The 27,606-nt window shown below is 42.0% G+C and overlaps 1 protein-coding gene across 1 annotated transcript in view; it reads right to left on the bottom strand.

Moving 5' to 3' along the window:
* The window catches only part of CLPTM1 (CLPTM1 regulator of GABA type A receptor forward trafficking), a 46,059-nt gene extending 19,258 nt beyond the window's left edge, over window positions 1–26,801 (bottom strand). Inside the window, exons 1-4 of the mRNA XM_075187138.1 lie at window positions 26,720–26,801; window positions 18,727–18,813; window positions 17,505–17,605; window positions 1,775–1,997 (exon numbers count right to left, since the gene is read on the bottom strand). Of these exons, the coding sequence (XP_075043239.1) occupies window positions 1,775–1,801 (27 nt within the window). The 5' untranslated portion in view covers window positions 1,802–1,997; window positions 17,505–17,605; window positions 18,727–18,813; window positions 26,720–26,801. The remainder of the gene's footprint in view (window positions 1–1,774; window positions 1,998–17,504; window positions 17,606–18,726; window positions 18,814–26,719) is intronic.
* Window positions 26,802–27,606: the final 805 nt, after the last annotated feature.

The raw sequence follows: 27,606 nt of genomic DNA, 5'->3' as shown, positions 1-27,606 counted from the left end.
TACATTATATAAACTCAAACTTAAAAAAGTGGGTAGTGGAAACTAATAACTACCTGACTGAACCACTGGCACTAGGTATTCTGTTCAGAGAAACTTAAATTGAGTGGCAATGAAAATTTCCAGGAGCCTCCTCAATGTAATGGCGATATTTGTAGAAGCATTAAGACTTACATATTTCTGTCCCAATATAGCAAACTCATTTCATACCCGTTTTCCTCAATGATGTGCAAGCACAGCTTTTACTACTTTGCATATATCAAATTGTTCCATCTATAATGAACAATTAAGCTCAATATACAGATTTAACATTGTAGACCTGGTAGTGTGTTCACCACACTAATTGCATGAATGTAACAGAGAATGTAAAACAGAGTTTTAGCAAATCCCTGATCCACTAAAACGTCACTAATTTAGTTAATAAGTGAAGAAGCCATCAACCATTAGACTTCCAGAATAAAGTCCATCAAAGTATACTTCTGAGACATACATGGTAAAGAGATAGACAACTCCTAGCCTAGCACAATTTCTGAGCGCAATGGACCCAAGTACCCACATAAGCTCAAGGGACTTATTTCTGTAAATTAAAATACTTCTTAGGACATAACTATAGAACAGTCCATGTTCCTGCAACAGGGCCTAGAAGCACAGCGAGTCCTGTATCCAAGGGGAATATCATCCCTATATGCAAGCATAATATGTGTCTCTCTGTATGCAGTTAGACTATGAGCCTCTAACTCAGTGATGGGCAACAAGTAACCTTCACCTGCAGCCCCAAGCACCGTTCTACATTATTTTCAGATTTGTTAGGTATAGCTTATAGGTACAGCACGGTGGCTAAGTGGTTAGCACTTCTGCCTCACAGCGCTGGGGTCATGAGTTCAATTTCCGACCATGGCCTTATCTGTGTGGAATTTGTATGTTCTCCCCGTGTTTGCGTGGGTTTCCTCCGGGTGCTCCGGTTTCCTCCCACACTCCCAAAAAAACATACTGGTAGGTTAATTGGCTGCTATCAAAATTGACCCTAGTCTGTGTGTGTGTGTGTGTGTGTGTTAGGGAATTTAGACTGTAAGCTCCAATGGGGCAGGGACTGATGTGAATGAGTTCTCTGTACAGCGCTGCAGAATCAGTGGCGCTATATAAAATAAATGGTGATTGTGTGTATAGCTTGTAACAGTTAAAAATGCCTCCCGATATGTTATTACAGATAGGTGTCTCATTCTTTAATTACATTTTTTTTTTTTTAACTGAAGTGTATCAGGTTGCCCATCAACACACTAACTCTCTCACTGACTGCAATTTAATCTATCCAGCCAGCAACAACATTTGGCAAATAATGTGGATAAAATGAATGTGAATACTACAGGCACCAATGCCAATACAGTAATCATGATCTCTTGAGCCACCATGATTCCAACACTATGAATAGAGTGGACACATTTAGAAACATTTCAGGTGTCTACACTGCCCATTGTGGTGGAATAATTTAGAATTATAACCATACACGTGACATTACATAAATGATCCCTGAATGAAAATAATCACCGGTCAGTTCACTGTGATAATCTATGACAACTGGTCCTTGTACTATAGTAATCCTAATATATAAATGCAGTGTTAGTTATTGTAGTCGGGTGGAGCAAATCTCGGTAGCAGATTTGTCTTTAAGATGCCTCAATGGCCCCATGGCCACTGTGCTCTGGGCCCCAGCTACACCCCTGACACCCTCTCCTCTCCCCATGGAGTACCGCAAGGCCCGGGGTACACATTCACTTACCTGGGTCTCTGCTCCCGGCACCGCCATCTTGCTCTTTGCTCTGTCACTGCATTCGCCGGATCTCGTGAGAAGCCACCGGGAACACGGTCACAGACACTACCGCAATGTCAGCCAATGGGATGGCAGTACGTCTCCGGAATGAGACTAGACCTGCTGACTTCGGTCACCTTGCTGGCCTCTTCCGGTGCGTGAGACAACAGACGCCATGTTTACGAAGGGCAATCTGAATGGAAGATTACATGGAAGACATCTTTATAAATGGCATAGCCATACATTATCAGAGGCCAAACGTGAACGCTGTTCTCCACACTCATTAGCAATAAGCTGCCATGTTTGTGTAGGGCTGTACATGCTGCATGATCGCCATATTTAAGAGGGGCAGAGCCATCTATAGCTATAGATATAGATATACAGTGTGTGTGTGTGTGTATATATATATATATATATATATATATATATATATATATATATATATATATATATATATATATATATATATGATAGAGATATATGGCTATTACATGGGATTTGGTGAAGTCTATACTTTGCCATGTATGCTAATGACAGGAATAAAATACACTGTATGAAAGTGACCAAAAGAAAATGCTGCAGAGAACACTACACTTCTGTGGCTGATTTTTTTTTGTGTACCACACTGACCATGACTTCCATGTGTATACTGCATATGCAGATTTATACTAAGGAGAAATTGCAGTCTCTGGCTGCCATAGCACAAAATTAAGCTATGCTTAAGATGGCATTAGCATTTTGCAAGAAGGTATGCTTTTCACAGCTTGGTAAAAACCCCATAGATATCTATGGGAAGAGCAGTACTAAGTACCAAGTTAGTGAACACAAGACAAATCTATGATTTTTCTGGTGTTATTACATAGATAAATTACCCTGACACTTAAAGTTGCCATAATCATGCAGCTGGGGAAAAATATGCTTAACAAATAGGCCTCTTAAGTTTGAGATTGAGTCTAGATCCCGAATAAGGTCTGCGATAGAGGCAATGAGGCATAGTGTGCATGTCCTTTAGGGAGTTTTAATGTATATCAGGGGGAGTGAGAAATTACAATCACCTTTCTTTAAGAAACCAAGGGGTCAAAACGAGATCAAATTTAAATTTCTTTGTAATGTAAGTAGTATGACAAAGCATGTATGCTATTTTCTCCATGCATGCAATGTACCAGACGAGTTTTTGAGGTTTGGGACAAATGGGTGTTCAGCTGTTTCCAATTCCTGGCAATCAGACACTTAGGGCTAGATTTACTAAGCTGCGGGTTGGAAAAAGTGGGGATGTTGCCTATAGCAACCAATCAGATGCTAGCTTTCATTTATTTAGTACTTTCTACAAAATGACAGCTAGAATCTGATTGGTTGCTATAGGCAACATCCCCACTTTTTCAAACCCGCAGCTTAGTAAATCTAGACCTTAGTCTTAGTCAGACTATAAGAAACCAACTTTTTGTATGACCTGGGGAAGGCTAGATAGAAGGAAGATCCACTGGTACCACTCCACCAATGAACTATGACTATTATGTACTTTATACCAAAATGAAGATATTCCTGGGAATGTCCACCAAATATGATGGACAATTACCCTGTGGGCACAATTGCTCCAGCATCCAGGCTTAATTGTGGCAATCATCTGTCCAGAGTACAGTACCACCTTTATACACCGATTCTTTAATCAAACTTAGACTGAGCTATAAACTATCAATACATGATAAATCATTCCCTTTTTAGGAAAATGGAGACAGATAAATTAAAAGGGAGATAGGTCACACATTTTATCAGTAGGAGGAAACCTAATCCGAAATTATTCAAAAACTCTTGGCAATAGGGAAGGGAACTTTTGTTGAATATTGGAAGGATAATCCCTATCTTCCTGGCAATAAAATCTTTTACAAACTAGATTCCCGTCTGAATACACGAGTCAGAAAATTATTAGTATTGATATGTAAGGTGCCACAGTGGTCCGCAGTGCCAGTGTGAGTACAATAGGTGAAATTAGGGTAAGGTCTAAAGAGATGGGTTTACACAGAGCGTTTAAAGATTTGAGGTCTGGGGAAGAGTCTGAGGATTCCATAGATGGGCAGCAGCATGGGAGAAGTCTTCTAGTGGGGTTGAGAGGTGGTTATCAGAGTAAAGGTAAGGCACAGATCAGAGGTAGATCTATGATGAATTGATTGAGAGTATTTCAAGGTGAGATTAGAGATGTACAAAGGTTGTTGTTGAGGGTTTGTAGGTGAGAGTGAGTAAGTATTTTGAATTAGATGGACATGAGCTGCCAGTGTAGGAAGTTGGTGCGAATGTGGGGCGGCAAGAGAGGACAATCGGTCTTACCAGATTGAAGCAGGAATAGATGGGTGAGGGGAATACCGGATATGTAGAAGTTGCAGAAGACAAGGTGGGAGTTGATGACAGAATGGATAAGAGTATTGGTTGCATGGAAGTGGAATGTAGTGTATGAGAGGTATAAGGTCATAAGTATAATTGGTTGTATTTCTCCCACCCTCCACCCTAAAACAACAGATTACAGCACAGAAGATACTAAAAGACAACAGGGGGCTGAACCACTAGAAATTGTAGGAAATACAATGGTGGTGTGTTGGAAACTCTTTTGGATGGCTTGCTTGGCTGTCAGTGGCAATGTTCAAGTGGATTTACCCTAGCAATGGAAGAGTACTGGTGTAGAAACAAAAGTTTGGTAGTTGTCATCTCAAATGTTGGTTGGGTGTTGTGTATCCATCCCTGCAATATGGCTTTACCTCCAACTGCGCCCAAGGTTAACAGCAGTTTTTGATCAATTCTAGGGATTCTGAGTTGGTCAGCTAAGTATCCAAAAAGCGCCCATTATGGTGTACTGGTGAATGTGAAGCTAGAGTGCTAGTGCCATATCTAGATATGGTTTCCCTGAAGAATTGTATAGAATTGTATATGCGGACATTCCCAAAGATAACAATAGATCTGCCTCTATGGAATCACATTTTGGACATTTGCTGTCAGATGAAAGGCCAATAGTAGGTCTCCACCGCAGGAGAGATAAGCCTGGTGAATAATTTTGTAGGCCATCTCTTGATAACCACGAGCCGGGATAAGACGTAGCGCGAGTTGGAAAGTGCGTTATAATTTAGGCTCGGGAAATGGCCAAAAGTTTTGAGAATGACACAAATATTATTTTTCACAAAGTTTGCTGCCTCAGTTTTTATGATGACAATTTGTATATACTCCTGAATGTCATGAAGAGTGATCAGATGAATTGCAATTAATTTCAAAGTCCCTCTTTGCAATGACAATGAACTTTACCCCAAAAACAACATTTCCACTGCATTTCTGCCCTGCCACAAAAGGACCAGCTGACATCAGGTCAGTGATTCTCTCGTTAACACAGGTTAGAGTGTTGATGAGGACAAAGCTGGTGATCACTCTGTCATGCTGATTGAGTTAGAATAACAGACTGGAAGATTTAAAAAGAGGATGGTGCTTAAAATCATTGTTGTTCCTCTGCTAACCATGGTTTCCTGAAAGGAAACACATGCAGCTATCATTGCTTTGCACAAAAAGGGATTCACAGGCAAGGATATTGCTGCTAGTAAGATTGCACCTAAATCAACCATTTATCAGATCATCAAGAAGTTCAAGAAAAGAGGTTCAATAGTTGCGAAAAAGGCTTCAGGGCGGCCAAGAACGTCCAGCAAGCGCCAGCACAGTCTCCTAAAGCTGATTCAGCTGCAGGATTGGGGCATCACCAGTGCAGAGCTCAGGAATGGCAGCAGGCAGGGGTGAGTGCATCGAAGACTTTTGAAGGATGGCCTGGTGTCAAGAAGGCCGGCAAAGAAGCCACTTCTCTCCAGGAAAAACATCAGGGACAGACTGATATTCTGTGAAAGGCACTGGGACTGGACTGCTGAGGACTGGGGTACAGTCATTTACTCTGATGAATTCCCTTTCAGATTGTTTGGAGCATCTGGAAAAATGCTTGTCCGGAGAAGGAAAGGTGAGCGCTACCATCAGTCCTGTGTCATGCCAACAGTAAAGCATCCTGAGACCATTCATGTGTGGGGTGCTTCTCAGACAAGAGAGTGGGCTCACTCACAATTTTGCCTAAGAACATGAAAAAACAGTCAGTATTTAACTTATGTGCAAAACAGAATACTAATTTGCACCCCTTGCATTGTAACATGGTTTTGTCCAGGAGACTGAAATAAGAAGTTTCTCAAGTTAAGATCCTTAATGAATCAGGCCCATAGTGTCATCACTCAGGTAAAAGAGAAAAACTGTGTAATTGTTACCCTCATCTAATTCTAATTGCCTCCTGCATGTCTTTGCCATTGCTGCCCCATCCTAATAGCTCTCCCAATAGCTCTCATCCCAATAGCTCTCATTAGTTCTCACTGCAGCCCCTTCCCTATAGTTCTCATTACAGCCCTTTCTATAGTTCTCATTACAGCCCTTTTTCTATAGCTCTCATTACAGCCCCCTTCCTATAGCTCTCATTACAGCCCTTTTTCTATAGCTCTCATTACAGCCCCCTTTCTATAGCTCTCATTACAGCCCCCTTTCTATAGCTCTCATTACAGCCCCTTCCCTATAGTTCTCATTACAGCCCCCTCCTTATAGCGCTCATTACAGAAACCTCCCTTGCGACTACAGAAAATGCGGGAACTTGAAATTTACGTCACATAAAATGACGATACTGAGTTTTCTGCTTTTAAAGCAACAATGCGAGAACCCGGCCCCAGGATAATACAACGAAGGGTTAAGGTTGGGGTTAGGTTTACTCTTTCTGTTAACATTAGGGTAAGGCGCTTGGTCCAGTCAATGCCGCTATAACACCAGAAAACTCAGTATCGCCATTTTATGGGACGTAAATTTCAAGTGTCTGCATTTTCTGTAGTCGCAATTGATAGGACCCGTCTCGGAAATGTTCTGCGTCTGTTTCATGCTAAGTCTATATTTTTTACATGTTGGCCTCATAGTTATCGATATACTTATGTTGCTGTAGTCAGTGTCGGTGTAATCTCAACCGAAAAAATGTACCCAACCCGCCTCTCTTCAGAATGCTCATACAGCGCTCCGAGAAGTCTGAGGAGCCATGTTAGCCTCATACATTTAAACATACATGTCTTCAGTGGTTGGTGCCAGGGGGTCCCCTGAGAGAAGGGGGCCCAGGGAACGTGCCCCCCCCCCCTCCCTAATCCGGCTCTGGGGCCAACTAAAGCTGTAACGTAGCATTGCCTTTATTTTGTTTACGCACGTGGCCTATGGGGGTGTGATCACATAGACCAATAGAAAGCTGCATGCAGAGAGCTTGAGGCTTCTTATTGCTCAGTGGGGTCACACCCTGGCAGACATTCAGCTGGTTAAACGTTTTAACCAGCATTAAGTTTTCATGGGGGAAGTTGTTTAACAACATTTTAACAATAGGCCTTTGTAGCGCCTCGATTCCTGTTCTGTTAACGCCATCACAAGATTTTGAAAAAATATATATATTCTTAATATGAAGCATTTTAATATGCATTAATGTTTTAAAATATCTACATTTTAGAATAAATACCATTATATTTTTAAAGTTTATTATTTTTTTTCCTTTGAAATAAGTGGGATTGGAAGTTCAAGCTGACCAACGCATGCAGACTACTACAGAGACTGGCCAGAGGGAACTGGTGAGTTAACTTGTACCACCCAGTATCCCCAATGCAGCTGCCTCTGCAATATTTGTTTACATTAATACAGGTGAAAACTCATACTTAATGCTGCAATGGGGTATTAGTAATAAATAGGCCCCAAAATCTTTACAACCCGAGACTGTCCCCAGAAAGTTGGAAGAGCTGTCAATCACTGTTCACTCTCCATCCTGTTACCTTTACAGAACCTTTTGTTACATTATGTTTTAGAATGTTCTAGCTGCTGCTCAGACAAATCTGTAATACATGTAGCAATTTACAGCATCCAGAACTAGACATAGATGTAAACAGAACTCCTGCTTCAGCAGGGTTATCACAGTCAGGGACTGTCACCCATGGCCAGTGGCCAGTGGATGCCCTTCAAACTTCAGACTGGGGGGGGGGGGGGCAGCTAAGCAGCCTATTAGGGACATTTCAAAGTAATAAAAATGCAGGTAGCACAGTGCCCCAGCCAAAGGTAACCCATTATGGGACCGGCAGATGCCCCCCCAGTCCATGCCTCAAATGCCATTGTGCCGCTGTTCTATGACAGCAACTAATATGGTCCCAATTAGAATCTATTCCATATTGGACAATCAGCGGACCCCAAAAACAGATTGTTGCACCTCACTTGTGGTCATGACCCATGGGTTGCGAACATCTGAGCAATAAGTTAAGTATAAGCCTATGATAATCAGCTTCAAGACACAGAAACAGACCTAGAAATCTGTGTCCCAGTATCTGTTTCCCATAATTTAGCAAAGAAGACCGTTCTGGGCATACGGGGTTAAATATTACAATTACTCTGAGAACCATTTCTGTTTTAAAGTGTTTTTATGGCCTACAAAAAGTGGAAGCAGTAAGTTTGTAGGTGAAACCATTATCCATGAGGATACAGACTATGAATAGTGGTTCAGCCCACAAGATACCTGCCCCCACTATATCTAGGTGAACCATATACTTCAACAGCAGGAGGAAAGCAGCTAATGTAGCTCATGTAACGCAGTATGATATTCAAACGGGATGAAGTCATGGATCGGTGCCTGCAACACAAGCTTCTTAATAGAAAGCAGAATTTAACATTTCCAAATATATAAAAAGTTTATTTCCATGTCAGAACTGAAGATATCTGACACATGGCTTTAGTAGATAGTAATTGCTTATTCTCAGACGAGTCCTAGAAGTATTTTGGAGAGAGCACTTGTCTTCCTATGTTTGTCATATTCCATTCTACAGTGCCCAATATAAGACTGCAGATGTAAGTTAAGTTCTCCTGAATGTGTTTTCTTACAAGCAGTAAGCTTGATTTGTTCATACAGATGTTTCCCACAAGTGATTATATACATGTAGACAAACTATGTTAATAATTGTGCTTTAGATTTTTGTAACTAATCGATTCCAAGAGGACGCCGTGGAATGCAGATCTGGTGCTGGATAGATCCCTAAAGAAGTCTGTGGCACGGACGTAACACTTCAGATACCAACAAACGAAGAAACCCATTTAGCAGCCCAAATATCTACCAGCCCACCAGGCTCCTGCGCTGAGGCACCGCTTCCTACAGCAAGCAGAACCAGAGCGTGGTTCCCATGGTAGCCATCTTGGATTCAATAACAGCAGGCAGCATCCAAACGGTGCATACCTCTGCACCACACTAACTGCTCTTCTTACAGCAATCTGAGCTCCAAACAGTGCGCTCACATGGTTTTGAGCATAACATTACTGAGCTTATATATTTTGCAATATACATACTGCAATAACTACTTTAGACCACAGTGATATACTATAAGAGCTCTATACTTCCCACTCCCCCCTGACTCCACCACTCTTCCCACTTACTGCTCCCTGCTATCAGATCCTCACATCTCCAGAGCCATTTATTTTTCTGCACTCCACCACACTGAGCTATATACTTACTAGAGTTATAAACGCACCAGACCTATACTGAGCCTCCCCCTCAAGCTTATCACCTCCCCTCTGGCCTTGTCCTAACCCCCCCCCCCCTCCCCCATTTTATACTATATGGAGAATTGGTACATCCCTACGTCAACTGATTCACCCTACTTTTTAACAGTTACTGTCAACCACACTCTGTACCTACCAACCCCAGGTGGATTGCTACACTCGGGTAATCTCACCCCCCCCAATTAACACCCTTCTTCTCATTATACAGATCCACAAAAATAGAATCCAATCCTGCACCACGGAACCCCTCAGCACAACTAAGCAAGAGGACCTGGAACCTCAAACATTGACCGTCGGTAGTACTACTACAACTACATGCATAAACTGTCTTCCATGACATTGACAAATGTCTTTGTACTGATTTCCTTACTCTTACAGGAGTAACCCCAGCCAGACACAGGCTGCTGCAATAACTGTCTGGCAGGACACGTGTGTAACTGGATCACTTCCAGCTTCACGGGGGCCTGTTAAGATGAATACACACACATGAGCTTATGTCTTCAACTGCATTTACCAACATGCCCAATAATGATGGTATCAATTTCAATGGGATCATTATCTGCCATCATATTTTTGGGGCACTCACAGGGAAATACGTGGCAACTGTATTTGTCGCCTGCATTAAGATTTTTTATTTTGTATGTAGACATCACTGTAAGCTATTGTCCTCTGTTATCAGTTCATGTGTCAAATTGATTTGTCTGTTTCAAGCAGTTTTGTCCGTGATCAATTATCAATATCTAGACAAACAAGAATGGGCTTTTCTCTGATTGCAGACATATATTTGTTTTTCAACTTGATTCTTATATAAGGCAAACTGCATTTTAGGTTTAGTGGCCACTAGAACTCAAAATACAAACTGATCTAATATAAAGACAGAATTGTGCCATTCAGAAATCTACAAGTAAAGTCTAAACATTCCTGTACTCTTGACATTGTATGCAACATCTTATCCATTCTCAGGGGTGCCATGAGGGGCAGGTACACAGGCATATCATGGTTGGGTTTGATTTGGGGACAGGTTGCGTACGCTACATTGGCAAAAGCGGATGATCCGTGTTCGGCCTTAGGTGGTTGTGTGACCGTGTGGACCACCCTTCTCCCCAAGGGTTCGTATACCCCCTTGGCAACACTGGCATTTATCACGGCATGCAGCCTAGGGAAGGTGACCAGCCAAGATTCTAGACAACTGTCCTAACAGACAGGACTTTTGTCCTGATTGCCAGACAGTAGTGAGGTACTTCCACCATGTGCACCAGCTTCTGATGCGGGCAGCAATATAAGAAAGGGGGAAGGGGTAAAGGAATTAGGAGTGGCTTAGCGCTGCAGAATGCTACTAGACCCCCTTGGGGACATAGCACGATCCTCCTGCCCAAAAGTGAAACTGGCAGTCGCACAAACTGTCCCAATTTGGACAGGGAAAATGTTGGGAGAGGTCTTATCCAACTCTCACAGTAAGCTATTGTCCTCTTTTATCAATCATATTTGGATTAGGTAAGTTGGTCGCAATGGTCTTATTAACAGGAAATGTGGTGTTCACTAGAAAAATACTTGTCTTATAATGTGTTATATTAAATATATTCAGTTCTGATTACCGCTCTTTATGTTTGCACCTGTAATTGTGAATGTTATCAGTGGCTTTTTGTACATAAAGCAAACTGTAGATATACGTGGACCTGAATGATCTTCTGATTAGACGGCAGCATTATCAGGCAATCGTCTCACGTCACCTGTCATGGTTTCCACAATGTGAAAGACAGGAGACAATTCCTGGAGCTATTTCTGATGCTAGATGAATCCTGCCAGGGAACGTGCGCTAGGGATCAATTGAGGAACATTAAAAATACCCCCGTTTTTATTATTGGACAATATTATTGTGATTAAATATTCACAATGCTTCTTTTTAATTAATTCAGTGCAAAATTACTATTCAGCATTCTCAATTTCAGAACTGTGCCTGGTGAGGATTAAGGATTCCCAGAGCATGCTTGGGATTAAGCCCATGGTGGGGAGAGGTTTCAGGTTTAAAAAGAACAGACTAGTTAGTGCTTTAGAAACTATTACGCTGCACCTTTTCCCTTCCACACACCCTAAAGTACATGAAGATGCTGCAATTTTGATGCCGTTTTAGATATCATTGGCTGCTAACCACAGTGTGTATAGGATCAAACAACTCTGATACCGATCAGCATCTGATCAGGAGCTATCAGATGTTAGTTGGGATGGACTGTAAATGTGGTTGGACCATGACCACATCTGATGGGGAATGCACATGTATGTATGGCCAAATCTGACTTTCAGTAGTTGGGATTCCTGCTTTCTCAATCTGATAAAAACATTGCTCTGCTTTGTAATAAACTAAAGACTTACTATCTCACCTTTCAGGTTTACAGTATGATAGCAATTGCAAATACTGCCTGGGTCCCTGATAATCGGAGAGCAGTGAGTATACCTCCCAACATACAAGTCTCCGGCAGTGGGCCAGTGGGTGTGACCACGCCACTGGAGGGCTGCCTAGTACTATAAAGCCCTAGGCTGTCCATTAGATATCTCCCTTCCCCACAACATTCCGACCCGCGGGACAGAGCCCTAAATGTGGGACAGTCTCGCTAAAATCAGGCCAGTTGGGAGGTATGAGTGAGGGCAAAGTTGTCAGGTGTACAGTATTCACCTCAGTAAGGATCTAAGTGCAGACACGGCTCTGGGGGAGTTTGCCTTTCATAAGTAGAAGTAGCTGAGTGCAGACATGGATGAACAGGAGTTAATCACAAAAAGGGAAGCTGCGGAGGGCAGTCTCTCTGCAGCTGGGAAGTGCCGTCTCCATTCCTTAAATATTAGTTTGAAGTTAACAAACTGTGGTGCCCACACTTCTGTCCAAACTAATGTGTGTCTTTATTTTGGGTGGTAAAGGAGGATAGGGGCTGGTTCAAGCATCCAAACCATATACATGGGAAGTCCTTTGTATGGGGGTTCAATAACAACAGATTGTGGGGGTTCATTACAGAGGCTACATTATGAGCCTTCACACTACAATCACTATAGCTTACCAGTTTATTCCTGATCACCTGACCCATATATGAACCTCAGGGAAGGGGAACATCTTACCCACCACCGTCTAATGAACTTTGGAAGTGTCCAGCACAGCAAACCTGGGGGTTAAATGTTTGCAAATTATGAATCAGTCAAAATAAATCCACATAACATCCTGCTATTGTGCCAAGGAAACATTGTTTCTCTTTTTGTTATGCTATTTAGCCAAGGAAATGAAGTATCCTTTACATGTCTGCAGGATAAGAAGGGTTAAGCCTTCCTGGTAGAGAGAATGCTTTAGAATTATTTAATGTTCTGCAGGGATCTGTTAAAGCCTCCAGCCTGGGATAAAGAGGACCTGTTGCCTTCACACAGTGGAAGCAGCACTGTTATGGGCTGAATCACAGCTACTAATTTAATAGGAACTACTGACATCAATAATGTCACTGTGAATTCATAGCTGAATTTTGGTTCAGGCTCAAAAAAGGCTGCTTTTACTGTGTGTACCTGACGAGTTCACTATAACGAGGGGCTGTTGTTTTGCATTGTTTTAAGCCTTGTTCACTGTGTATTTCCCCTATGTCCCCTCCCATCAGGACAGAACATAACATATATCAGCATAAGCTATATCTAAATGCCACGTTGAAATCAAAGTCATGCTCGCTCCCATGTACCTTCCTCCTAAGTTACAGCCTGCCTAGCGAGCACACAGAAACTGTCGGAAAAAGCCGCCTGGGAGCTAGTATGGCTCAGACTTTGAATCTAACATACAACTGTTACATATTGTGTATGTAGATACTTTAGGCTCTCTCCTGGGCTGAGAGCACAGGGGAGCTTTGTTTTATCAAAACATACAAAGGGCCAACATGATTTGTCCAGGTGCAAATTTTCACCCTTTATTTACTTTGCTCTTAACTCTGAGTCTCATGGTGCGCACAGCAGTGAGCAAAACTTACTTCTTCACAAACCAGTAAGGTCCTATTTAGTACTCTATGTCTCCCCATGAACACCCCAAGTCACACTCATGAACATCAAACATTCAAATGACATAAACTGGCATTGCTGGGTAATATAATAATCATTACTTTGCCTTGCTGAAGCACAATCCAGGTCATCCCATAGTTTTAAGTTAGCTGTATCCTGCAGTTTTCTTCATGAAAATGGATCGCTCAGTGCGGACAAAATATGCTGACTCAGCAGTACGCAGGAGATGTGCATCTAAGGAAAATGAAAAATCTTCATATTATTTGTATCTTCTCAGCAAATAAAGCGATCTGAACATGAAGTACTTACTATAAGATCTGCAGCTTTGCAGAAGTCTGTGCTGTGACGCTATCTTGGATCCATAGTATTTAAATGCATCAAATCTGAAGCATGATCTCAGATAAAGTTACACAATTAAGTCCTTAGTCTGCTTTTGATTAATGACCTTGTGAATATCTGTCTTCTACTAATAGTGTGAGCCTCTACTACTCATTACTTCACCTAGTCTCCACAATAATAATCACTGAGTCATGTAAGAAGAAATAATATGCAGGGATGGAAGCTTTAAAATGTACCCATTGTTGAGGCAGATTGTAGGCAACGCTCTTGTGGGCTTTACCTATATTTATGTGAATGCAGTGCTAAGGACCATAGTAACCTTGCGGCTATGTTTCTCCACATGTTACTGGCGATTATGAGGTGCATGCAAAAATAGGCAAAGATCATTACCTACATTACACGGTTAGTCCACATGGAAAGCCTATCGCTCTCTATAAGAGCCTTGTACAGCAGCAAAGATTTAATTGATAACATCTCTTGCTGCATTGACTGAATGGGTCTTCCCAGGACTCTGAGCTAGAGACCACTATCAGCCAGTTAGTAATAATCTATGTTGATCTACATGTTGATATGTTCTCTAACCATTCTGACTACACATAAAAGTTGACAGTGGCAAATCCTGCACTGGTGCCCTAAAAGTTATATGTACACTAGAGTCCCACAGTACTGGCCAATGGAATGGGTGTATGCAAGTTCTTTTAAAAATATACTTGTTTGTGAAAAACATTAGGCCGTTCTCTATTTTCATTGCAACCAGTGGCTCAGGCCCATTATATTTTGGGCAGAGTAGAATGGTCTCTGCATTCCTATGTATTACTTCTGGAACAGAATTTCAGTCAGTTAATGACCACTCAGGCCCGACACTACCACTAGAGGAAGTGATACCTAGGGCACCGAAAGACCAAATGAGGGACATAATGTCACTTATTAATGTTTTTAGTTTCTGCAGCGTCCCCACACTGAGTGCCAACATGGAGGAGCAGCTTCACATTGGTGATGAGCTAGGAGTGTGGTGATAGGATATGATGTCACAGCCCAGCACCACACTCCTAATCTGACAGAAGAGAAGAGAGTGCAGTTCTACACAGAGTAAGAATGGGGGACAGGCAGTGCTCAAGGAGGGGGGAGTGGCACCTGAAGAGGGGAGGACACCTAAAGTGCCTACACCGGCCCTCTGACCACCTAAACTATATATTATATTGGTACTGTGATAGGATTCCACCAATAACATGTTCAATAAAATGTATCCCTATTGGATAATCCGCAGTCAACTGTAAGTTATATTATTAGTCAGTGTAGAAGTTTAGGAACAACAGCAACTCAGCCACGAAGCAGAAGACCACGTACAATTACAGAGTGGGAACAACAACTGCTAAGGCGCATGGTGCATAAAAGTCACCAACGCTCTGCAGATTCCATAGCTGAAAAATTCCGAACTTCCATGGGCATTAATGTAAACCACAAAAACTGTACGGCGGAAGCTTAATGGAATGGGTTCCCATGGGCAAGCAGCTGGATTCAAGCCTTACGTCACCAAGACCAATGCCAAGCATTGGATGGAGTGGTGTAAAGCACACTGACACTGGACTGTGGAGCAGTGGAAACGTGTTCTGATTGGCAGTTAGATGGGCGAGTCTGGGTTTGGCGGATGCCGGGAGAACGTTACCTGACTGACTGCATTATACCAACTGTGAAGATTGGTGGAGGAGGGATTATGCTACGAGAATGTTTTCCAGTTTGGCCTAGGCCCCTTATCTCCAGTGAAGGGCAATCTTAATGCTTCAGCATACCAAGTCTCTTTGGACAATGATATGCCTCCAACTTTATGGCAACAGTTTGGAGAAGGCCCTTTTCTATTCCATCATGACTGTGCCCCAGTGCACAAAACAAGGACTACAAAGACATGGTTTGATGATTTTGGTGTGGAAGAACTTGACTGGCCCACACAGAGCCCTGACCTCAATCCCATCAAACACCTTTGGGATGAACTGAAACAGAGTTTGCGAGCCAGGCCTTCTCATCCAATATCATTGCCTGACCTCATAAATGCTCTACAGAATGAATGGGCACAAATTCCCACAGAAACAGTCCAACATCTTGTGGAAAGCCTTCCAAAAAGAGTGGAAGCTGTTATCACTGCAAAAGGGGGACCAACTCCATATTAAACTATATGTATTTGAATACAATGTCATTACAGTTCCTGTTGGTGTAATGGTCAAGGGTCCGAAAAATCTGCAGCTAAATAATGAATTAGGAGTTGGAAAATGTACTTTAAGAACCTACTGGTTTGCAATAAAAATACTGTCTGGAACAATCTGTGTAAGTGTCATTTGTAATGAAAACTTTTTGGGCATTGGATACTTTTGCAAGTCTGTGCATATGTTGTATGTGTGAAAAAGAATATAGTGTGTTTTACCTCCGAACATGTAATATAGTTCTATTCTGATGGTCTTAAAATGTATTATGGGAGTGACACATGTCAATTCAGCAGGCACCAGTTACATCACTGAGTCACTTTGTGCTGTACTCTCATCGCTCATACCAAAGATGGTTACCTCCTATTGTGTGTAGGTGACGGGTACAATTTAAAGTGTACCTGTCATGGAGTCTTATGTCCCCATCTATAGCTGGGGCTTGCACACTAGGGGGTAAATGTATTAACCTGCGGGTTCTTCAACACCCGCGAGTTCAGCGTCTTTGGCGATTAAATTTAAAGCGACGCTGCATTGTAAAGGGAAACTTCCCTTTACAAGGCAGCGCCGCTTTAAATTTAATCGCCGAAGACGCTGAACTTGCGGGTGTTGAAGAACCCGCAGGTTAATACATTTACCCCTAGGTGTTTGTCTGCACCGGCAGGCTGTTCTGTGACCAGCTAGACTGACTAGACCTTTTAATTGAACCCCGGACCCTCGATTTACAAAAAAACATGCAAAATGGCAATTATTAATACTATTATATTATTATATGTTATAACTATATTAAACAGGGTTGTTCATTGAGGGAACCATAATACAAATGACATAGTGACAAGAATCAGGAGGAACACTTCAGACATAGGACAGGGGATTGACAATGTAGATGCTGGTGGTGAGAATGTAAATGGTTACTGAGAGGCCGAGAAGTGAAGAGGAAGACTGAGAAGTGTAGACGGGTCTTACAGCTGCATTCACGATTGTTGCAACTCCCCGCAATCAATCAAGGTGGTTAATTAGAAGGTTGTAGATCAGGAGCTTGATGGTATCTTGTGAGGAAAGGACCTATTTTGGAGATGGTGCACAGCTGGAAGCGACATGGCATGGAGATTGCCTAAATGTAAGGAATAAGACGGATTGTGGGGTCAAGGATAACCCCCAAGACAGCAGGTTTAATGATGGTGCCATTGACTGGTAAGAAGATATCGAGTAGCGGTTTGGAAAATTATATAAGGAATATAATCAGTTAAATTTTTTTATGTTTAACTTTAAACAAGGTTGAGCCATCCAAGAAGGTGCTAAAGAACGCTCAGATTGTGGTAGTTACTAATATGATTGATCCAAAAAACATCATGTTTGGGCTAGTCAGCTGTTTTGGTGTAACATACAGTGCAATGCCTGGGCAATCTTGCTGAAAACTGAAACACTGCCTAAGCATTTATATGCAAGAATGTGCTGTTTGCTCAGCACCTATCTATCCGGACGGCTAAAACAAATGTGTTTACTAGTAACAGGAGGGGTCATATAATCTGCAGATTAATACTCACCAGCAGAGCTTGCCATCTCAAATGGTTACTCGTCTCTGGTATGCAACTGCACTACCCATATATCCGCCAGGAGCCTCCAAGGCAACACTCAAGACGGTCACCTGTCAAAATACTACAGGTAATCATGCACCATGACATAATATTTTGTTAATGAATAGTATATAACAAACTACCTACAGTATATACCATGTTTGCTATTTACTGTGTAGGTATATACCTATCTTTGTTACTCTGGATATTTTCTGCGTATGGGAGCCCGAGATAATGGAGGAGACAGATTCAGGAGTAAGCTAGTTGTATAAAAATAAATATGGCCTCAATAGCTTAGAAGAGATCTGCTTTCACATCAGTATACCCTTATACAGATATAGGTACATTTTTGTGAGGTTTGTTTTCAACTGGCATCATACAAGCTCCGTATGTGGCATAGGGTTTAGTAATCCTGTACACTACAGTAACAGTGAAAGTCAGAGAGACTATTCAGCTCTGCTTTTGTCATCAGCCCTTACTAACTTACACTTCAATCATGGGAGGAGAGATAGCTACAGGGGGGGGGGGGGGGGTGACTTATGCTGAAGCCCCACCCACCTGAATACAGAAGTAAATATAACTCAGATGGGGTATCATGGCACAGACACTGCAGAACCATCATCATGGACTTCCAACCATGGAGAGACTACTTACAGCTGGCCTCAGTGATCCAGATGATGAAAAGCATGGATATTTCAAACATGTATCCTGCCACAGATCACCTCCTAGATCCTGCCAACACCTCAGAGACCAGTGCTGAGGATGAATGTCACATCTACTCTAAGGTGCGACCTATCTCACTTCTCACCGGTTCAACCTAACTCGCTTTGCAGCAACTCTCCAGTTCAAGCAAACACCCCTTGTACTCGCCCTCGAGTTCATCCTAAATTATCATTAGGTCACCATGAAGCCAGGTCTAGTAGTAGCATGTGCAATTTTTGTAAACACAACAGGAAGTCACGCTGCATTTACACTGGTCACAATTTGAAAGACAAGGAGGGTAGAATTTTTCTTTGCCTGATCCACAAAAACAGAATCCAATCCGGCACCACAGAACCCCTCAGCACAACTAAATAATAGGATCTGGAACCTCCTACCGTGACCGTCGCCAGCACTAAGACAACAACAAGCGTAAGTAGTCCTAAACTCTCTTCCATGAGATTCACATATATCTTTGTACAGATTTCCTTACCTTTACAAGAGTTACCCCGGCCAGGCTGCTGCAATAACTGTCTGGCAGGACACGTGTGTAAATGGATCACTTCCAGCTTCACAAGGCCTGTTAAGATGAATACACACACACAGGCTTATTTCTTCCAACTGCATTTACCAACATGCCCAATAATGATGGTATCCATTTCAATGGGATCATTATCTGTTGTTAAATATGATCTTTTGTTAAGGCCTCATGAAGCCTTTGTTCAGCCATTTTTGTAACTCTCAGATATTTTAGCTGCTTAAAAGAAGTTATTCATTTTCTGCTGAAATGCAGTTTTGTAAGATGTAAGCCCACGGCCTTGAGGTGTAGCTAACAGGACATAGATAAGAATAATTGGCACATCTGGCCCGAGAAGGGGGGAGAAAGCTAAACACCACAAGAATACATGAGAAAGACAACCCACAGCATATTCTGTACACTGCTATAAATCACATTGTGACGATTATGTTGTATATCTAATGACTGATTGACATTTTCTGCTGAATTCATGTAGGACAATGTGAATATTTTATGTAACCTTGTAATGTAATCTCAACGAGTGCTTTGCTAAATAACATGAGATTGAACCTATGCAAATATCATTAATCTTTTGAAATTATCAAGAGATAGATAAGCATCTCTGAGGAGGTTTTTTTTTTAGTATGCAGAGGATGTGGACCTGACCAGCCAAGCCGAACGAACAGAGGTGAGAATTCAGGTCCTGTGAACATTCCAGATCTCTGGACATCCCTAGCTCACTTCGAAAGCTGTGTGACATTTCAGAGATCAATCTGTCCTTAGTAACAGCTAAACTCCAAAGGTTGAGGATGAGAGCTATGTGAAAAAGGATTTAATATCTTCTGTCTTAGACAATAATGTGTGCATTTTTTTAATGAGGGGGTCTATCAAGACTGAAATGTCCCATATGTCTCGATTGTGTTCCCCCCCACACACCAAGTCTTAACTAAGTAGTGACTCTAGTTTTATTTTGTATTTTATTTTCTGAAACGTATTTGTGCAACATATTGTATGTCTTGCTATTAAATTTTTGTAACTAAATCTTGGAAACATTTTCGGACCAAATAAATGTAATCTAGCGTGTTCTCTGTGATTCTTTGTGAACTTACGAAGCCCAGGAAAGCTCATGCTACATGTGTATGTGATTTAAGTGTGAAACATTAATAAGTGATTTTGGTGAACGCAAGGACACCATAATAAATCCTCTGTGGCGGCAGAAAAGGTGTATTCATTGCTAAGGGACTAAGGTGACGCCAGTCACAGCCAGTTGTTCAGATTGCTGTATCTGGACAGGCTGGGCGTTCGTGACACACATATTCAGAAGGCTTTAAAAACTAAAACTTTTAGCTTTCTATCAATAAACAGAGAATATTTCTTGCATACAGAACTTTGGTCTATGTCTATTCTTTCCAACTGATTGAAGCTCTTCCAGATATACTTGACACCACTAGGCAAATTCTGAACAGATTTTAGATCTGACACTGTCATATTTTTGGGGGTACTCACAGGGCAATATGTGAAAACTGTGGGCCTGATTCATTAAGGAAAGTAAGGCAAAAAAATTAGTACATTTTCTCCTAGGCAAAACCATGTTCCAATCCAAGGGGTGCATTTTAGTTTATTATTTTGCACATAAGTTAAATACTGGCTATTTTTTCATATAGCATACAAATACTTGATAAGCTTTATTTTTATAATGACATTGAAAGTTGATCTAGGTAGGACATGCCCTACCCAAAGTATAAATATGTCCCCACATTTTAAATGCACCTCCTCCTCCAATGCAACATGGGTTTGCCAAGGTGATAAGTTACTCATTGTTTTTGCTTTACTTTCCTTAATGAATCAGGCCCTGTATATGTAGCCTGGATTAACATTTTGTTTTTTTGTATGTAGCCATCACTGTAAGCCATTATCCTCTGTTATCAGTTCATGAATCAAATTGACTTGTCTTTATCAAGTAGTTTTGTCCGTGAACAATTATCAATATATAGACAAATATTTGTTTTTCAAGTTCATTCTTATATAGGGCAAACTGCATTTTAAGTTTGGTGACAACTAGACCTAAAATATAAATTGTACAATTGTGGCATTCACAAATGTATAAGTAAAGTCTAAGCGTTCCTGTAATGACATTGCATGTAACATCTTATCCATTCTCAGGAGTGCCATGGGGGGCAGGTACACAGGTATATTATGATGGGGTTTGATTTGGAGACAGGTTGCGTACGCTACATTGGCAAAAGCTGATGATCCGTGTGCAGCCTTAGGTGGTTGTGTGACCGCGTGACCCACCCTTCTCCCCCAGGATTCGTATACTCCCTTGGCAGCACTGGCATTTATGACGGCATGCAGCCTAAGGAAGGTGAGCAGACAAGATTCTAGAGAACGGTCCTAAAAGCCAGGACTTTTGTCCTAACTGCCAGAACAGTAAGGGATGTACTTCCACCATGTGCACCAGCTTCTGATGCGGGCAGCAATACAGGGAAGGGGGTGGAGGGGGTAAAGGAATTGGGAGTGGCCTAGCGCTGCAGAATGCTAGACCCCCCTCAGGGACATAGAACGATCCACCTGTCCACATGTGCAAGTGGCAGTCGCACACACTGTCCCAATTTGGACAGGGAAAATGTTGGGAGAAGTCATAACCATCTCTCACAGAAAGCGATTGTCCTCTTTTATCAATCATATTTGGATCAGATAAGCTGGACGCAATGGTCTTATTAACAGGAAATTTTGTGTTCACTAGAAAACTACTTGTCTTATAATGTGTTATATTAAATATATTCAGTTCTGATTAACTCCCTTTATATTTGCTCTTGTGAATGTTATTAGTGGCTTTTTGTACCTAAAACATATTGTAGATTTACGTGGACTCAGTTGGACCTGAATGAACTTCTGATTAGACGGCAGCATTATCAGGCAATCGTCTCACGTCACCTGTCATGGTTTCCACAATGTGAAAGACAGGAGACAATTCCTGGAGCTATTTCTGATGCTAGATGAATCCTGCCAAGGAACGTGCGCTAGGGATCAGTTGAGAAACATTAAAAATACCCCCGTTTTTATTAATGGACAATATTTTTTGTGACTAAATATTCACAATGCTTCTTTTTAATTAATTCAGTGCAAAATTACTATTCAGTATTCTCAATTTCAGAACTGTGCCTGGTGAGGATTAAGGATTCCCAGAGCATGTTTGGGAGTAAGCCCATGGTGGGGAGAGGTTTCAGGTTGAAAAAGAACAGACTAGTTAGTGCTTTAGAAACTATTACGCTGCACCTTTTCCCTTCCACACACCTTAAAGTACATGTGAAGATGCTGCAATTTTGATGCAGTTTCCTAAGTTACATCTGACCCATATATGACCCTCAGGGAAGGGGAACATCTTACCCACCACCATCTAATGAACTTTGAAAGTGTCCAGCACAGCAAACCTGGGGGTTAAATGTTTGCAAATAAATTTATAAATCAGTCAAAATAAATCCACATAACATCCTGCTGTTATGCCAAGGAAACATAGTTTCTCTTTTTGTTATGCTATTTAGCCAAGGAAATGAAGTATCCTTTACATGTCTGCAGGAGAAAAAGGGTTAAGTCTTCATCGTAGAGAGAATGCTTTAGAATTATTTAATGTTCTGCAGGGATCTGTTAAAGCCTCCAGCATGGGATAAAGAGGACCTGTTGCCTTCACACAGTGGAAGCAGCATTGTTATGGGCTGAATCACAGCTACTAATTTAATAGGAACTACTGACATCAATAATGTCCCTGTGAATTCATAGCTAAAATTGGTCCAGGCTCCAAAAAGGCTGCTTTAACTTTGTGTACCTGACGAGTTCACTATAAAGAAGGGCTGTTGTTTTATTTTTTTTGTAAGTAATCTGTGCTGCGACGCTATTTTGGATCCATAGTATTTAAATACATCAAATCTGAAGCATGATGTCTGATAAAGTTACACAATTACGTCCTTAGAGGCATATTCAATTGATGGCGGGATCGCCGAAAATCCTGCGCTCAAAAAATATAACCGTTATTACGGTAATCCTGCGCGGGAAAACCGTTAATACGGTAATTTACTTGCTGGATTTCAGCTCGCAGCTCAGGGAGCTCAATTGACGGCGGGATCGCCGAAAATCCAGCGAGATATTACCGTAATAACGGTAATACTTTTTGAGCGCGGGATTTTCGGCGATCCCGCCGTCAATTGAATATGCCCCTTAGTCTGCTTTTAATAAATGATAAAGTAGGCAAAGATCATTACCTACATTACAAGGTAAGTCCTCCTTGTACAGCAGCTAGGTCTCAATTGATGACATCTCTTGCTGCATTGACTGAATGGGTCGTCCCAGGACTCTGAGCTAGAGGCCCCTATGTTGATATGTTTTCTACCCATTTTGACTACACATAAAAGTTGACAGCGGCAACTCCTGCACTGGTGCCCTAAGTTATATGTACACTCAAGTCCCACAGTACTGGGGTGGGTGTGGGTGTAGTATCTATTAATAGTACTGACTACCCCGACATGGACTAAGACAACATGAGGATTCCGAAGGAGGACTACCACGACCTGAAAAAAGACTACTTACCAAGATCCAGATGAGTTCATGTGACGACCCAATCTCTTGCCAACTTTGGAAAAAAACGTCATGTGAAACCGCGACTCCTCTTAAAGCAACGATGGACGGACCCGGCTGTCATTCATGTAACGTAAGTATTCTTTTAGGGGTTATGGATATTAGGGATAGGAGTTAGGGTTAACCTTACCTTTACTTACCAGACCCGGCCACTAGATGAAGCGATACCTAGGGTACCGAAAGACCGAATGAGGGACATAATGTCACTTATTTAATGTTTTTAGTTTCTGCAGCGTCCCCACACTGAGTGCCAACATGGAGGGGCAGCTTCACATTGGTGATGAGCTAGGAGTGTGGCGCTAGGATATGATGTCACTGCCCAGCGCCACACTCCTAATCTGACAGAAGAGAAGAGAGTGCAGGTCTACACAAAGTAAGAATGGGGGACAGACAGTGCTGAAGGAGGGGGATTGGCACCTGAAGAGGGGAGGACACCCAAAGTGCTCACGCCGACCCTCTGACCACCGAAACAGTGACTTCAAGCGTAGTACCATGATAGGATTTCACCTTTGCAATATGATGGTCCGTGTAATTTCATCCCTCATGGATAATCCATGGTCAACTGTAAGTGATATTATTAGAAAGTGGAGAAGTTTAGGAACAACAGTAACGAAGCAGAAGACCACGTAAAATCACAAAGCGGGGTCAACGACTAATAAGTCACATGGGTGTGTAAAAGTCACCAACGCTCTGCTGATTCAATAGCTAAAGAGTTCCAAACTTCCACTGGCATTAATATAAGCACAAAAACTGTGCGGAGGTAGATTCATGGAATGGGTTTCCATGTCCGAGCAGCTGCATGCAAAACTCACATCACCAACATCAATGCCAAGCGTCGGATAGAGTGGTGTAAAGCACACTGACAGTGGACTGTGTAGTAACGAATCACAACTTCTCAGTTTAGCAGTCAGATGGGTGAGTCTGGGTTTGGCAGATGCAGAACGTTACCTGCCTGACTGTGAAGTTTGGTGGAGGAGGGATAACGCTACAGGGCTGTTTTCCAGAGTTTGGGCTAGGCCCCTTATCTCCAGTGAAGGGCAATCTTAATGCTTCAGCATACCAAGTCACTTTGGACAATGTTATGCTTCCAACTTTGTGGCAACAGTTTGGGGAAGGCCCTTTTCTATTCCAACATGGATGTCCCCCAGTGCACAAAGCAAGGACTATAAAGACATGGTTTGATGAGTTCGGTGTGGAAGAACTTGACTGTCCCGCACAGAGCCCTGACCTCAACCCCATCGAACATCTTTGGGATGAACTGGAACAGAGATTGCGAGCCAGGTCTTCTCCAACATCTTGTGAAAAGCCTTCCAAGAAGAGTGGAAGCTGTTATTGCTGCAAAAGGGGGAACCAACTCCATATTAAAGTATATGTATTGGAATACAATGACATTTGCAATAAAAATACTGGCTGGAACAATCTGTGTAAGTGTCATTTGTAATGCAAACTTCTTGGGGATCGGATACTTTTGCAGGTCTGTGTATATGTTGTATGTGTGAAAAAGTATGTAGTGTGATTTACTTCAGAACATGTTATATAGTGCTTTACTGATGGTCTTAAAACGCATGGAGGGGAGGCAACCATTTTATGGGATGTAATGATATTCATGGGAATGACACATGTCAATTCAGCAGGCACCACAGTTACATCACTGAGTCACTATGTGCTGTACTCTCCTCGTTCATACCAAAGATGGTTACCCCCTATTGTGTGTAGGTGATAGGTACAATTTAAAGTGTACCTGTCATGGAGTCTTATGTCCCCATCTATAGCTGGGGCTTGCACATTAGGTGATTGTCTGCATCGGCAGGCTGTCCTGTGACCAGTTAGACTGACAAGACCTTTTAATTGAACTCCGGACCATCGATTGACAAAAAAAACACGCAAAATGGCAACTGTTAATACTATTATATTATTATTATATGTTATAACTATATTAACAGTGTTGTTCATTGAGGGGACCATAATACAAATGACATAGTGACAAGGATCAGGAGGAACACTTCAGACATAGGACAGGGGAGTGACAATGTAGATGCTGGTGGTGAGAATGTAAATGGTTACTGTAAGGCCGAGAAGTGAAGAGGAAGACTGAGAAGTGTAGACGGGTCTTACAGCTGCATTCACGATTGTTGCAACTCCCCGCAATCAATCAAGGTGGTTAATTAGAAGGTTGTAGATCAGGAGCTTGATGGCATCTTGTGAGGAAAGGACCTATTTTGGAGATGTTGCACAGCTGGAAGCGACATGGCATGGAGATTGCCTAAATGTAAAGCTGGGTACACACTACACGGTTTTCGTCCAATAATCGTCTCAATCAGCCGACATACGACCGCTCGTTCAAAGTCGGGTCAGTGTGTGCAGTTACACGATGGTGGAAAGTCTGCCCAAATGGACGATTATCGCCTCATTTGGTTGGTCGTACCGTTTAATATTTTCGTTCCAATCTCGTTTCCGCTGTGTAGTGTGTATAAACTTCCGTCCGATCCACAACAGTGAGTACAAAATTACAGTCATTTCTCACGACAATATGGCTGTAAAAAGTCGCTAAAGGGACGTCCGCTCTTCCCTTTATCATCCTAAACAAGGCTAGTGTGTATGCAGTCCATGGACCGAGCGATCGGACCATCGATCGCATGTAAAATCGCTCGGCATAAAAAGTTGGTTGAAATTTCTGTAGTGTGTACCCAGCTGTAGGAATAAGACAGATTGTGGGGTCAAGGGTGACCCCCAAAACAGCAGATTTAATGATGGTGCCATTGACTGGTAAGAAGATATCGGGGAGTGGTGTGGGTTATTATATAAGGAATATAATCAGTTCAATTTTTTTTATGTTTAACTTTAAACAACATTGAGACATCCAAGAAGGTGCTAAAGAACACTCTGAGATGTTGGCTAGCATGCAATGAAAGTTCAAATCACTGCAACCCCCTACATGACTTGATTATCTGAGCAGATCACTAAACAAGTGGTTATGTGGGTAATTTGGCAATGCAAACCATAGGGAAGATAATATGGTTGCAATTATTTGGTGCTTAAGTTGATCTTTTGAATCGCATGAGCTGGCCAATACCCCCCCCCCCCCCCCACCTTCTCCATTCAGATTGTGGTAGTTACTAATATGATTGATCCAAAAAACATCATGTTTGGGCTAGTCAGCTGTTTTGGTGTAACATACAGTGCAATGCCTGGGCAATCCCGCTGAAAACTGAAACACTGCCTAAGCATTTATATGCAAGAATGTGCTGTTTGCTCAGCACCTATCTATCTGGATGGCTAAAACAAATGTGTTTACTAGTAACAGGAGGTGTCATATAATCTGCAGATTAATACTCACCAGCAGAGCTTGCCATCTCAAATGGTTACTTGTCTCTGGTATGCAACTGCACTACCCATATATCCGCCAGGAGCCTCCAAGGCAACACTCAAGACGGTCACCTGTCAAAATACTACAGGTAATCATGCACCATGACATAATATTTTGTTAATGAATAGTGTATAACAAACTACCTACAGTATATACCATGTTTGCTATTTACTGTGTAGGTATATACCTTTGTTACTCTGTGGATATTTTCTGCGTATGGGAGCCTGAGATAATGGAGGAGACAGATTCAGGAGTAAGCTAGTTGTATAAAAATAAATATGGCCTCAATAGCTTAGAAGACATCTGCTTTCACATCAGTATACCCTTATACAGATATAGGTACATTTTTGTGAGGTTTGTTTTCAACTGGACATCATACAAGCTCCGTATGTGGCATAGGGTTTAGTAATCCTGTACACTACAGTAACAATGAAAGTCAGAGAGACTATTCAGCTCTGCTTTTGTCATCAGTCCTAGCTGTCTTATACATCAATCATGGGAGGAGAGATAGCTACAGTGGGGAGGTGACTTATGCTGAAGCCCCACCCACCTGAATACAGAAGTAAATATAACTTCAGATGGGGTATCATGGCACAGACACTGCAGAACCATCATCATGGACTTCCAACCATGGAAAGACTACTTACAGCTGGCCTCAGTGATCCAGATGATGAAAAGCATGGATATTATAAACATGTATCCGGCCAAAGATCACCTGCTAGATCCTGCCAACACCTCGGAGACCAGCGCTGAGGATGAATGTCACATCTACTCTAAGGTGCGACCTAACTCACTTCTCACCTACTCACCGGTTCAACCTAACTCGCTCTGCAGCAACTCTCCAGTTCAAGCTAACA

This window comes from Mixophyes fleayi, chromosome 9, assembly GCF_038048845.1.
Source record: "Mixophyes fleayi isolate aMixFle1 chromosome 9, aMixFle1.hap1, whole genome shotgun sequence".
Taxonomy (NCBI): Eukaryota; Metazoa; Chordata; class Amphibia; order Anura; family Limnodynastidae; genus Mixophyes; species Mixophyes fleayi.
The sequence above is the reverse complement of the archived record's forward strand: the minus strand, read 5'-3'. Positions and strand labels throughout refer to the sequence as shown.